Source organism: Phasianus colchicus, chromosome 1 (genome assembly GCF_987193195.1).
Source record: "Phasianus colchicus chromosome 1, bPhaCol1.hap1.1, whole genome shotgun sequence".
NCBI lineage: Eukaryota > Metazoa > Chordata > Aves > Galliformes > Phasianidae > Phasianus > Phasianus colchicus.
This window is the reverse complement of record NC_143436.1, coordinates 78,459,902-78,472,977: the sequence shown is the minus strand read 5'-3', so window position 1 is coordinate 78,472,977 and position 13,076 is coordinate 78,459,902. Positions and strand designations below refer to the sequence as shown.

Sequence of the window (13,076 nt, the reverse complement as noted above, 5' to 3'; positions counted from 1 at the left end):
ATTATTATGCCGAGTGCTGTAACTTGACAGAAGTACACAATGTTCTTAACTTTTGTCGTAAAACAGCCTAACACTTGCCTGTGTTGCATCAATTGCATCACCAGATATTATAGCGCCCATTTTCCCTTTCTATTCTCAACAGATGTTTTTCCTCAAGTGTCTGCAACTTACGATCAATAGCACTGCAGGCGATTTCTGAGCAGCCCTCTAGAGGTGCTATGAACTTCTGCTAACAAAAGCACTCGCTGTAATGCTGCAGCCCTTATGTTACAAGGATGCAGGAGCCTCACTGCATGCAGTAGTTGCAGGTCACCCACGTGATAGTACTGCAGTGTTGTTGCTCTCCTTTTCCTGTTCTTTCCGGTAATTAGGATTGTTTTACTTGGATTAATAGTTCAGAGATCTTTCTTTATATTACAGGGAGTGTTTGTGACTGCCTCTCCTTCTCCAGTTCATTCACTTTTCACTTACTTATTCCTCTTTCCTTGTTAGGCATCCCTCTGACTGTATTTCCTTCTCAATAACTTCTCACTTCTCTTATTTTCTTTCATTCCACCCAAGCCTGAAGGAGTTGAGAAGGAAACTGTTCAGAACTCTGTGCTTTGTTTGAAAGGTAAGGCCCTCCCTCCCTGCCCCCCATTTGTTTCTGTGCGGGTGATGAGTGGGACATGCTTGGAGGAAGAAGACAGCGCTGCCTCTACCGTTTTCCAGATTGGCTGATATTTTACAAATATCATTTTACAAATGGTTATAAGGGGTAATGAGACAAGATGTCGTTCTCTGAGCAAATTGCTATGTTATTCAAATTTCTTCAAAAGTTATTCACGCCAGATGTTGCTGGGAGAGTCTTACATGAATGGCTAGCGAATGAGTTCTGTAGTTCGTAAAATATACAAATGGGGAAGTTTGTGCTTGTACCACTTGCATTTTTTTAATTTGAATTCATTTTTCATTATGTGAAATATAGCTTACAACAACTATTTTTAGTATATTTTAGCAGTACTTTGTAGTACTGCTACTTTCACCAAGGACAAGTCCTGGCTGACTAACCTTCTATGGCCTTCCTATGATGGCATAACTGCCCAGACAGGTGTGGTGTATGCCCCGTTCCTGGAGACATTCAGGGTCAGCCTAGACCAGGCTCTGAGCGACCTGCTAGAGCTGTAGGTGTCCCTGTTCATTGCAGGGGGGTTGGATTAGATGACCTTCCAACTCAGACGCTTGTATGATTCGAGATAATCAGAACAAGACCCTTCACTTGGGGCCCAGAGACATCTTTATCTGTAGCAAGGGTTGAAGGGAAGAGGAAACTTTTCTGATGTTCCACTTGCCCCTTCCATTAAGCTTGGGACTGAAGCTGTTTCATCTTGTTTCTCTCAGGAGAGTCCGTGAAAGAGAAGTTTTCTCTGGTGCTTCCCTCAAATGTGGTACAAGACTCAGGCAGAGCCTATTTCTCAGTGCTAGGTGAGTCATCTGCCTGGGAAGGATCTGCTGGGAGAAAGAAACGTGGTGTTCCTGCCCATCTGCATGACTGTGTTTGCCTCCTCGCTCTCACACAGATTCTTCTCCTGGTTCCAAGCACACTTCATTCCTGCTTTTCCTCTCTTCTGTCTCAAGTGCTTTCCCTTTCAATTCTGTTCTGTTTGTTGCTCTTTCTGCATCTCATTCTGTTTGGGTTTCTCTACTAGTGGCCTATCTGTTGACTTACCACCTTCCTTTTTTTCTTCTCTGTTGTTGCTCTGTGTTTCATTCCAGGATTGTTATCAGTACAGATTTTTCTTCTGCCATCTCCTCCTTCTGTTTTTCTTTAGATCCCTCTGGTTTTGGCAGCTAACACTGAATTTCATTAGTATCCCTCTTGTATTCCCTGTTCCTAAGGTGATCTGATGGGCACCGCCATGCAGAACCTGCACCAGCTACTCCAGATGCCATTTGGTTGTGGCGAACAGAACATGGTCTTGTTTGCGCCCAACATCTATGTCCTGGACTATCTGAACAAGACAGGACAGCTGAGCGAGGAGGTCAAATCCAAGGCCATTGGATACTTAGTGAGCGGTGAGTTGAATGTGACTTCTGCTTCTGCTCTGAACTTTTTCAGAACTTGTCTGACTTGCTTCTGTCAAATGCTGGTCAGATATGGAAAGACAGCTTGTCTCTTACTCAGATGGTCTCTTCTGTATGCCAGGGAAGTCCTTTCCGTGTCTTTTTTCTATTCTCTGTTTCTCATGCATTAAAGTACCTAGTCATTTCACCCACTTTTCTCTGCTCCTTAACAGAATTGGAATGCAGTGCACCGATACCAGGTGACCTGCTGCGGTGGCCTTCTGAAGAAAGGCAGATACTGCATCTCCTGCAGTATAAGCAGTATATGGAGGTGGGGTTGTATTTGCTAGGATAGGACTAACCTGTTTCTCTGTTTTGCTGTCACTGATAAAGCTGCTTTTCTCTTCTCCCCTGCGTTGCTCAGCAGACATTCTCTGAATATTGCTTTAACTTTTTTCTTTTTTTTTTTTTTTTTTTTAAACTCTGCAGGTTACCAGAGGCAGATGAACTACAAGCACCCAGATGGCTCTTACAGTACCTTTGGACCACGTTATGGCCAACTGGGGAACACCTGGTGAGATTTCAGTGTCATCTGTTCCTCCTCCATGTGCTCTCTTTCTCAGCTACACAGCTGTGACAAATACCACCTGATGGTAAAAAGGAAATGTAGTTGTAGACCAGTGGACTTTTCAGAGCTGCTGTGGGCCCTGTGCTGCCTCTTAAGTGAGGAAAGAGGCTGCATCAGCCAGTTGCGTAGCTGAAGCATCTCCTCCCACCTTGCAGCTATGAGGACCATGATGGACAAGAAGGACAGACAAAAACAAACTGGGAAAGAAGGGAGAAGGGATTTCACATCCCAAATGAGGAAAGCTGAAGAGTTGCAGTGGCAGCTCTTCTAGAGTAGGATCTGCTGAGAACTGCTGGGAAAGCTATTTTCATAAGGGACGATAATCCGAAAGCAGTGCTGTATGGTTATCTTCCGAATGTGTTTGTTACTAAACAAAAGACAGTCTGGAGGAGAGGGCGTGCTGCCAGTGTGATTTACTGCAGAGCTCTGAGTTACTCCAGCATATTATTACCATGCATTTTCAGCTTTAGGTAAGGGTAAGAATGGATGATTTCATCACCTTGCTTTTGGCCTCTGAAACAGTACTTGTGTCGTGGGAGTAATTGGCCTCTCTACATGCCTAGTTTTTTTTCCCATAACTGCTTTGTAAAAGCTCTTCTAACATGTTATACTTTATCCACAGTTTTACTGACATATCTGGGGCAATTCTGGGAAGCCCCTGAGACACGGCTATCTGGAGAGAGAGTCCTGCCAGTAGACCATAAGCTTCTATGGATTGATTCTTTCTTGTTATTTCTTTCTGATTACTACTCGCATGCAGGTGTTGGGCTAACTGGCACGCAAGACTCTATTTTTTTTCCAAAGACATTTGTTTGGATACACATTAACGATCTGAAGTCCTCAAAACGGTAGCCTCAATGCAACAGGATCATAGGGTTACATGGGCCAAGAGGCAGAGAAGAAACCAAGGCAAGAACAGGTTTTTGGCAGATTCTTTGAGGTGAAGGCGTACTTCTTGTCTGACTAATTGACCTACAGATCCTCAAGCCTCTTTTCCTTCTTCCAGACAAGTGAAGTGCACATGTGCTCTGTCACCTGGGATGGATAGCAGGCCTGCACAAGCCCTCTCACTGTTCTATCTCCCTTACAGGCTCACAGCCTTTGTCCTGAAGTCCTTTGCCCAGGCCCGGTCTTACATCTTCATAGATGAAAAGCACATCCAGGATGCTTTGATCTGGCTCAGTCAAAATCAGAAGGAGAATGGCTGCTTCCGCAGTTCTGGGAGGCTCCTGAACAATGCCATGAAGGTAGCATGTCTGCCTAGCTGGTTCTTAGCGAGGCTGGCACTTGACTCTAAATCAGATGGGTGCAGCTGAGCTTCTTGAGCACACAGGCCCATGGGGAATTCCCATGTCAATGTCAAGAACTCAGGAGCCAGAGGCCGTTTTTTGTGGGACTGCCATGACAAGATGGAGAACGAGGCAAACCATAAACGGCACAATATGAGCATCAGTGGGGAGGACACGAGCTAAGGGTCTACCTTACAGAATAAAGAATACCCACAGAAATGGTGGAAAAATGAATATGAGAAGGTATGTGGAGTAAGCATCTACTTTTATGTTTCCCTGCAGGGTGGAGTGAACGATGAGGTAACACTGACAGCCTACATCACTATCGCACTGCTGGAGATTCCTCTGCCTGTAACTGTATGTGTCGCCCGAGATGGTTCTAACCTGCCCCACTAGCCTCCGATAGATAATTAGGCCCCTTTATATTTTGCAAGAAGAAATTCTATCTGGATATACTTTCTTTCTTTTCAAGTCCAAGACGGACTGACGCTTTTTCTCCACTTTCCTCCCCTGTCCAATACTGTCGCTTATATAAACATTTTCCTTCATCTTCCTCGAAGTTCTTTTCTGGGGTATCTTGCTATTGCTCATTTTAAAGAGTACTCCGTGGACTAATAGTGAGTTAAATAATATTTAAATTTTAGAAATGACCCAAATAGGTTTTCTACATCCACAAGAAAAACTCCTTTTGTGTCAGAATTATACGTGTCTGTTAGACGACTTGTATGTGCTCCGTGTTGATGCAACGCACCATGCAGAGTAAGTCAGGCAGTGAATTCTTCCATGTGTCTCCATCTCCCCAGCACTCGGTGGTGCGTAATGCTCTGTTCTGCCTGGAAACAGCAGGAAATGAGAAAGAAAACCACGTGTACACCAAGGCACTGCTGGCATATGCCTTTGCCCTGGCAGGAAAGGAGGAGAAGCGGAAGGCATTCCTTGGCTCACTTGAAAAGGAAGCCGTCAAAGAGGGTGAGCGCTGTTGGTGGGACATTGCTTTCTTCCATCCCACAGGTCTTATCTCTACCTCTGATAAAATGGCTTTTGTTGGTGGGGAAATGGGAGCATGGAATGGCTTCTGTGGATGGGGAAAGGTGTATGGAGAGGAAATGCTTGTGCAGTGTGGTTGTGTTTTTGACAGCTCCCCGTGGGTGCCCAGTCCTACCCCTCTGTTCTGAGGCATTCATCTGGAGGCACCATTCACCATTCCCACTGGTGATGAACAAAAGGGTGGCTCTGCTAACGCCACACCTCAGTCTACTCCTCCTGTCATACCAGGCACTGCTTTACAAAGTCTTAGCAATGTTTATAGCCGCTCCTTCCTTCCAGCGGACACGCTCACCGCAGAACAAAGTTCACCCCTCACAGCGTGAGGGATGATACATCAGAGAAGAGACGGAAGTGCTGAGACAGAAGACGAATGGGTCATTTCAGAGGTCCTAGCATAAGCACTGAGTCTTCCAGGAAACTGTATCAAGACTCAGAACCATTCTGGTAAAGTCAGCCTGGATGGTCCGTTTGCCCAAATGTTGTCTAGCAGGGTTGCGAAGGAAATACCACTTCTCAAGACGGGGCAGTGTGCCAGCCTGGTGCTCTTCTTAGGTCTCTGTCTCCTTTAGGTGTCCAGAGCTGTAAATGTGTCTGTCAACCTGGAGTTTAAGTGAAAGTGGCACTCAGGCCCAAGAACCAGGCCTTGGCACTCCTAGACTAGTTGTAAACATGCATCGAGTGTGGGGCTATCTAACCCTTCCCATTTCATCCTATAGGACAGGTACATGCTGGGGGCTCTCTCCTCCCCACTGGCAGCAGGTCAGTAACTCCTTTGCAAGAAACTGCTACTAATTCCTTGCCGTCTTCTCTACATGTACCCTGCCTCCTGTGAAGACGGGTCTGTTCACTGGCAGCGGCCTGGGAAAGAGCCAGAGGCTGATCTCCCGTACTACCGCCATAAAGCTCCCTCTGCTGAAGTGGAGATGACAGCCTATGTGCTCCTTGCTCACCTCACCACGCAGCCAGCACCTTCGCAGGAGGAGCTGTCACTTGCATCTCTTATAGCAAAGTGGATCATTGGTCAGCAGAATCCCAGCGGAGGCTTCTCTTCCACCCAGGTAAGCAGCAGTTTCCCTCCTGTGACCTGCCGTATCAGTATCAGGAGAGTGCCAGAGACCAAGGTGGGAGTACAGTAAGGTTAATCCAAGTGGGGACTGTACCCCCGCAGTATTAGCATCTGCCGCAGCTACCAAGTTCCCGAGAGGCCAGAGGCTAGTTATGTCAGGTAGCACCACAGGGAATGACTGATACGTTGATTAATGACCTGGCTTATTTGAGCCAGTGGGTGAGAATGCTAGTGACACAAATGACGCTGCAGTTTGGAGCTCCCACCATAGTTTGTGTGTGTATGCAGTTGCTGCTTTTCCCCGGCGAGAACAGGTGAAGGCTGCACAGAGCTTCACCACAGGAAGTTCAGGAATATGTGACTGCTGTGCAGAGGACACGGGAAGAAAATGAAAGCCTGCAAAAGCTGATCTTTCCCTCTCAGCATCTCACTTAAGACCAGAGAAAGTGAAGAATGGAGGAGAGGGTGCCTGCTGACAGCAAAGGGCGGGCTGTGGGAGAACAGGATGTGGAACAGGGCTAACCCGGCCATGGGTGTCGGACCTGGCTCTTGCAGGACACAGTTGTGGCTCTGCAAGCCCTCTCCTTGTACGGAGTTTCCACCTATGCCAAGAGCGGAGCAGCTTCCAAAGTGACCCTGCGATCTGGAGGGGACTTCCAGCAAGACTTCCACGTGGATCCCTCAAACCGGCTGCTGCTCCAGCACGTGCCCCTGCCCCAGGTGCCAGGGGAGTACAGCGTAGAGGTGTCTGGCAAAGGATGCGTCTACCTGCAGGTGAGGGTGATGGGGAAAGTGCCGTCCTGGGAGGGGAGCCCTTCCTCAGGCAGGAGCGAGGGGGAGGGCAGAAGGGATAAGGGAAAGGGGGAGGAGTGCAAGGGAAAGCTCCGGGAGAAGCCGGAGGAGAGTAGAGCTGTGTGGAGAACGCAGCGAGAGGGAAAGAGAGAAAGAGCCGTGAGTGCTGGGGAGCTGTGAGAATGGGGAAGGGAGAGAGCTGGGCAGGCAGACGATGATCTCTTTCAAGCGTGGAGCGTGCACACGCGCAGCTGCTGGTTCTCCCGTAGACGAGCCTGAGGTACAACGTGCAGCCCAAGCAGGAGAGCGCGCCCTTCCTGCTGCATGTACACACGAGCCCAGAGACGTGTGAGGACTCCAAGGCTCACAGGGTCTTTGACATAGGCATAAACGTCAGGTAAGTCTGTGTTTGGTTTGAGCCCTCCTGAGTAGCCGAGGGAGCTGGAGGAGGCCTGGTGGTGCAGGGTGAGCCAGTCTGGAAGGGGCAGAGCAGCCCCCTGGACGGTGGGCTGGAAGCAGCCGGGCTGGGAGGAGAGGCTGTGGAGGCAAGAGATGTCCTGTAGGGGATAAGCTGTGCAGGGAGCAAAGCACTGGGCTACTGAGGGGCGGCACAGGTGACTAGGCTGGAGAAGAAGGTGCTGGATTGACAGGAAGTGGTGAGGCGTCAAGTGTTACCGAAAAAGTGGAAGTGCCCTAGCTTTGACGTGATGTGCTCTGAATCTCTGTGGCTTGATTCCTTAGTTACACGGGTGAGCGCAGTGTCTCCAACATGGTGATTATCGATGTGAAAATGCTGTCGGGATTCATCCCTGTCAAGTCCTCAGTGAGGAAGGTAGGAACCATGTGAATTGTTTGTCTGAGGATATGTGCCCCTTTCACTGTATCACCTGGGCCACATTCGGTTTCTCCTTTATTTTTAAGACATCTTCCAGGTGTCTGTGGCTTACTAGGGGGCTGTAGGATTGACATCGTCTTGATCCTGCCATTGTCATCTACACACATGATGTGTGTACAGTACTTTTCCTTTCACACCTGGCTGGAAGCCAGTACTACGTGATCAATCTCTGTAAAACAGACTATGTCTTTTTTTTTCCTCTTTGGACAGGTGATGGGTTATCTCTGAGTTCAGATGCCTTGCTGAAAACATTGTCCGTGTGTATCACATTCAAAAGCAATACCGGTTTCTTTTTCCTTCTGCTGATCTTACCGTATAGTTTATAGCTTGTCTTGTAATTGTTTAAGCCTCAGATCCCTTTGTGAGATGTTGAGCAAGTGCGTTGCCCTGGAAAAGAGCAGAGATTATGAGATACTGCAGAACTAGCAAGCCTGGAAGAATGTATTGTTATTGAATCCTCTCACTGCTGTGTTTGGACCAGTGATCAGTCCCTGCTGGAGCAGCTTAATACTTAATCTGCCAGGCTGGTGAAGGGAAGACCTGGGGACCATTAATGCCTAATGGTGCACCAAGGAGTCAGTTCCACAGCGCAGGCCTAGTCATTGCTGTCAGTACTCCTAGTGCTTTATCCGTAGTGTGTCCCATCCGTAGGGCTGTGAAAATGGCACAGGGAGACCAGCCTCAATTCAATAACAATTTGGTTTTCTTTCTTCAGCTGGCACACCACCAAGTTATTGAGCGTACGGAGTTCAGTACCAACCATGTCTTAGTGTATCTGGAAAAGGTGAGTCTCCATTTGGGGCTAGAATGGGAAAATAAAAACACAAGCCTTGGGGACATTTGGCCACCCAAGGCAAAGACATGGGTCTCAAAACTGGATCTGATAAAAGTAGGAATGAACTGACTTTTGCTGACCTCAGAATTTACTGGTGCCCTCCTCACAGCCCTCAGCAGGCTTTCCCTCTAGGCCTGCATATGGATCAGCCCACACCTGCCCACCAGACACAAGGTCCCACAGTGTGGGGAAAGGCCCTGGGTTTTCCCCTTGCCCCTCAGCCAGGCCTGCTGAGGGACACGCTCACACACACACACTCCCAGTGCCCAGGGCACTGCTGGCAGCAAGAGCACTAGTGGGAAGAGTTCAATGAGGAGACAGTGGGAGAGCCCAGGGCAGACAGAAAGCAGACACTGATCCTCCATCACTTCCTTTTCCCAGCTGAGCAACATGACCTTGAGCTTCTCCTTCACGGTGGAGCAGGACATCCCTGTGCAGGGCCTGAAGCCAGCTCAGGTGAAGGTGTATGATTACTATGAGACAGGTGAGTGTGGGGCTGAGGGTGTCCCGGTGAGTGACTGTGGGGAGCTGGATTCATGGAGGTGTCTGGGAGCAATGGAAACCCACAGCTGTCCCTGGTGCTTGTCCTTCTGCATTCCTGGGAGAGGGATCTCTGACAGCCCTGTTCTCTCTCCCTTCTGTTTTTCAGATGAGTTTGCCATACAGGAGTACAGTGCTCCCTGCACCACAGGTAGGGTACATAGGAACAGATAGCCTATTGCAAATTATTTTGAATGGAAGTCTTTTGCAAACCTTGGGTTTCCTCTGCCTACAACAACTCTCTGAGCTTGTCTTTACCATGCCTACAGCAGGCTTGAGTCATACCGTAATACAGAGGAGGAAAATAATGCTGGCCACCCCGTGTTATATTTCATTTTATTCACTGAGATTGTGAATCTCAGTGTTATTGCCTAAGTCAGACAGAGGCACTTGTCTTTTCCTGTGTGTTTCACATTGTACAAATGAGACTGACGTCTTCCTTGGGATGGAGCACCATGCTCAGCCTTTGCATATCTACCTTTGTCAAGGCCGCTTTCACCATGCTGCAGATACAGAAGTGCATTGAGGAATTGTCTCCCAGCCACCTTGGTGAAATGTTCACATCTTCAGTGAATTCAAGCTTTGCCCTGGGTTATTTTTTCTAATCCTGTGGGAAATCCAGTGCCACGAGACAACATTTACTGTGATAGCTCATGCCTCTCCTTCCTTCTCTGTAGTATGGCTATAATGAACATGTCCAGCCATTCCCAATATGTTGTCCTTCTGCGGTGTTGCAATTTTAGGTGTTGTAGGTTCGCAGATTTTAACAGGGTTTAAGCTGACATCACACAAAAGGGGCTACCACAGAATGCAGAGAAGTCGTCTGGGGTTCTGGATGTTGCTTCACCAGGAATTCTCTCTCACTCTGTCCTTTCCTCACCTCCAGCTGAAGCTGAACAGGGAAATGCCTGAAGAATACATCTCATCTGTGCCCTGATGGATCACCTGACTTGTTTCTGCCGTTAGTAGTCTTCCTTAACGAGTCCTCTAAAATGTTACATGTAACCAACACCAAAAACAAAGCAATGCAATAAAAATAAATAAAGTCTTGATCCTCCCTATCTGCTTCTGGCCTTATTTTTTTGTTAGCATTTCTCGTGTCTCTTCTCGTCCACGTTGCAGTGAAGATTTAGAGCTGAGATTTAGATAGAGCCGTCCATGCCAACACGGTGTTTGGCAAGTCCTTGGGAATACCAGAAGGTAGACAGCTTTTGGCAGTGAGGAGACGTGTTGTCATGCTTGCCAGTTCTCTAGGAGGAATGGCAATTCTGCCTGAGTTCCAGCCAAAGTTCTCTGTTCAGCCAGCCTGGTCTCCTTGCCCGTCGGCTCATCTTCCGTGACATGGGGATGGTCAGGTCCTGCAACTTTAAAACAATTTCCTTAAAATATTTCCAGCCTTCCTGGGCTCCCACACTCTCCAAAAGTACTTCCTAAGGGACCCTCTCAACCATGGTCCTAAAGAGGTTGAAGTCCAGCCTCCGGAAGTCCAAGGTGGCAGTTCTGCTGACTCCCCTCTGTGGTTCAACAAGGATAGAGAAATCTAGCATCTCATGATCACTTTGCCCCAGACGGCCTCCAACTTTACATCCCCCACCAGACCTTTTCTGTTAACAAACAGCAGGTCCAGGATATTGCTTCCCCTCGTCGGCTCCCTCACCAGCTATGTCAGGAAGTTATCTCCCACACACAGAACCTCCGGGACTGTTCCCTGTCAGCTGTATTATAGTTCCAGCAGATGTCTGGGAAGTTGAAGTCCCCCACCAGAACCAGGGGGAGTGAACCTAGAGACCTCACCCAACTGTTTATAAAGCATCTCGTTCACCTGTTCATCCTGGGTGGGTGGCCTGTAGCAGACTCCCACAGTAACATCAGTCTTGTTGGCTTTTATCCTGATCCATATGCTCTCAACCCTATCAACATTATTAATTTCCACACATTCATAGTCTTTTTAACACAGAGAGCTACACCACCACCTTTCCTACCCAGCCTGTCTCTTTTGAAGAGCTGGTAGCCCTCCATCACTGAGAACCTCCCTCAACTTGCTAGCCACTCCAAAGACTTCAGTGGACAGCAGCGATTTTTCAAATATGATGGAGAGCAGATGGGCAACCACATCAGCCATCTCTTTCCTAGGGGATCCCACTCAGCATTTCCTTGAGCAGCTGGAAGTTTTTTCTCCTAAAACACAGGGTCCTAGCACAGGATCCTAGATCTACTTTTTGCCAGGCCTGCATTGTTCAAGATCACAAACTCCACCAGGGCAGCTCAGGTGGCCAAATTCTGACCACTTTAATAGTAAAGACTGGGCACACCTTTCAGCTTTTTCTATGGTAGAAATTCATTATCCAAATTTTCTGAGATTTTTAAGATACTGCCTAATCAATGGAAAGAAGTTTCTCTTCCCTGGCTTTGAAACCATGCATTGATTGAGTTGCTCTCTGATAGGTACTTATCCACATCTCTAATCCAACCTCTTCTAAGTTATATATGTAGCTTAGAATATCAAACAGAGATTTGCATCTCCAGTACAGTTTCTAATTACATATTCACAGAACCATATGGTTTTGCTGGCAATACAAAGTTGGGAGAAGTGGCTGACATACCAGAAGTCTGTGCTGCCATTCAACAAGACCTGGACAGACTGGTGAGTTGAGCTAAGAAAAATCTTATGAGGAATCTACATCTGGATAGGAATAACCAGGTTCTTGTGAGGCCCCATCTGGAGTACTGCATCCATGCCTGGGATCCCCAGTACAGGAAGGACTGGAGCGCTTAGAGTGGGTCCAGAGGAGGGCCACTGAGATGATCAGAAGACTGGAGCACCTCTCCTATGAGGAAAGGTTGAGGGAACTGGGCTTGTTTAGCTTGGAGAAGAGAAGGCTCTGGGGAAACGTCATTGCAGCCTTCCAATATTTGAAGGGAGCATATAAACATGAAGGGGAATGGCTTTTTACGGGGTGGATAAACTGATACAGGGGAGGTTTAGGTTTAGGTTAGATATTAGGAGGAAGTTTTTCACACAGAAGATAGTGACACACTGGAACAGGTTGTCCAAGAAGGTTGTAGATGCCACGTCCCTGGAGGCAGTCAAGGCCAAGCTGGATGTGGGAAGCCTGGTCTGGTGGTTGGTGACCCTGCACATAGCAGGGGGGTTGAAACTACATGATCATTGCGGTCCTTTTCAACCCAGGCCATTCTACGACTCTATGAGCCAGCAGTGTGCCTTGGGGCTAAGAAGGCTGATGGTATCCTGGTGTGCAATAAAAAGAGAGTGGATAGCAAGTTGAGGGAGGTTCTTCTCCCCCACTACTATGCCCTGGTGAGGCTGTATCTGGAATACTGTGTTCTGTTCTGGGCTCTGTAATCAGAGGCTTTACTGGAATACCTAGGTCCTTCATCTTTCCAGCAGGTCATCCCCTAAACTGCTTATTCCCATCATGTAGTACTTGATTGTAATTCCGAATAATGATGCTGTTAAGTTTGCTGTTCCTCTCTGATTTCACTTCACTTCAGCTGTTTAGAAACCAGCAGACAATGTCTTCAGTACCAGACTTTCCTTCACAGGTCTTCCTTCCATTTCTCTCTGGTCTGCTCTGAAAAACCAGAATGAACAAGTTTTATGCTGTCCTCCTATTGCACAGAACCCATATCACTGTGGAATGAGAGGAGGAATATGAAGAGAGGCTTATGTCCAGCAATTAATTATATTGCAGAAAATACCTGCATTTATAGGCAGGGAGATGATGCATAATGGATCAGGCAGAATTGCCATTCCTCCTAGAGAACTGGCAAGCATGACAACACGTCTCCTCACTGCCAAAAGCTGTCTACCTTCTGGTATTCCCAAGGACTTGCCAAACACCGTGTTGGCATGGACGGCTCTATCTAAATCTCAGCTCTAAATCTTCACTGCAACGTGGACGAGAAGAGACACGAGAAAT

The 13,076-nt window shown here is 47.7% G+C and overlaps 1 protein-coding gene across 2 annotated transcripts in view; it reads left to right on the top strand.

Annotated features, from left to right (window-relative positions):
- The window catches only part of LOC116239262 (alpha-2-macroglobulin-like), a 37,482-nt gene extending 27,286 nt beyond the window's left edge, over nt 1-10,196 (top strand). Inside the window, exons 22-36 of one of the 2 annotated variants that reach the window (XM_090148622.1) lie at nt 562-613; nt 1,381-1,464; nt 1,879-2,055; nt 2,533-2,617; nt 3,762-3,918; nt 4,243-4,317; nt 4,764-4,929; nt 5,842-6,065; nt 6,629-6,847; nt 7,135-7,262; nt 7,607-7,697; nt 8,476-8,544; nt 8,977-9,079; nt 9,245-9,286; nt 10,022-10,196. In XM_090148622.1, coding sequence (XP_090004748.1) covers nt 562-613; nt 1,381-1,464; nt 1,879-2,055; nt 2,533-2,617; nt 3,762-3,918; nt 4,243-4,317; nt 4,764-4,929; nt 5,842-6,065; nt 6,629-6,847; nt 7,135-7,262; nt 7,607-7,697; nt 8,476-8,544; nt 8,977-9,079; nt 9,245-9,286; nt 10,022-10,047 — 1,698 coding nt within the window. In that variant the 3' untranslated portion in view covers nt 10,048-10,196. Of the gene's footprint in view, nt 1-561; nt 614-1,380; nt 1,465-1,878; nt 2,056-2,532; nt 2,618-3,761; nt 3,919-4,242; nt 4,318-4,763; nt 4,930-5,841; nt 6,066-6,628; nt 6,848-7,134; nt 7,263-7,606; nt 7,698-8,475; nt 8,545-8,704; nt 8,949-8,976; nt 9,080-9,244; nt 9,287-10,021 lie in introns of those variants that run through there. The other variant, XM_090148632.1, reaches the window with a different exon arrangement.
- The last annotated feature ends 2,880 nt before the right edge of the window (nt 10,197-13,076 follow it).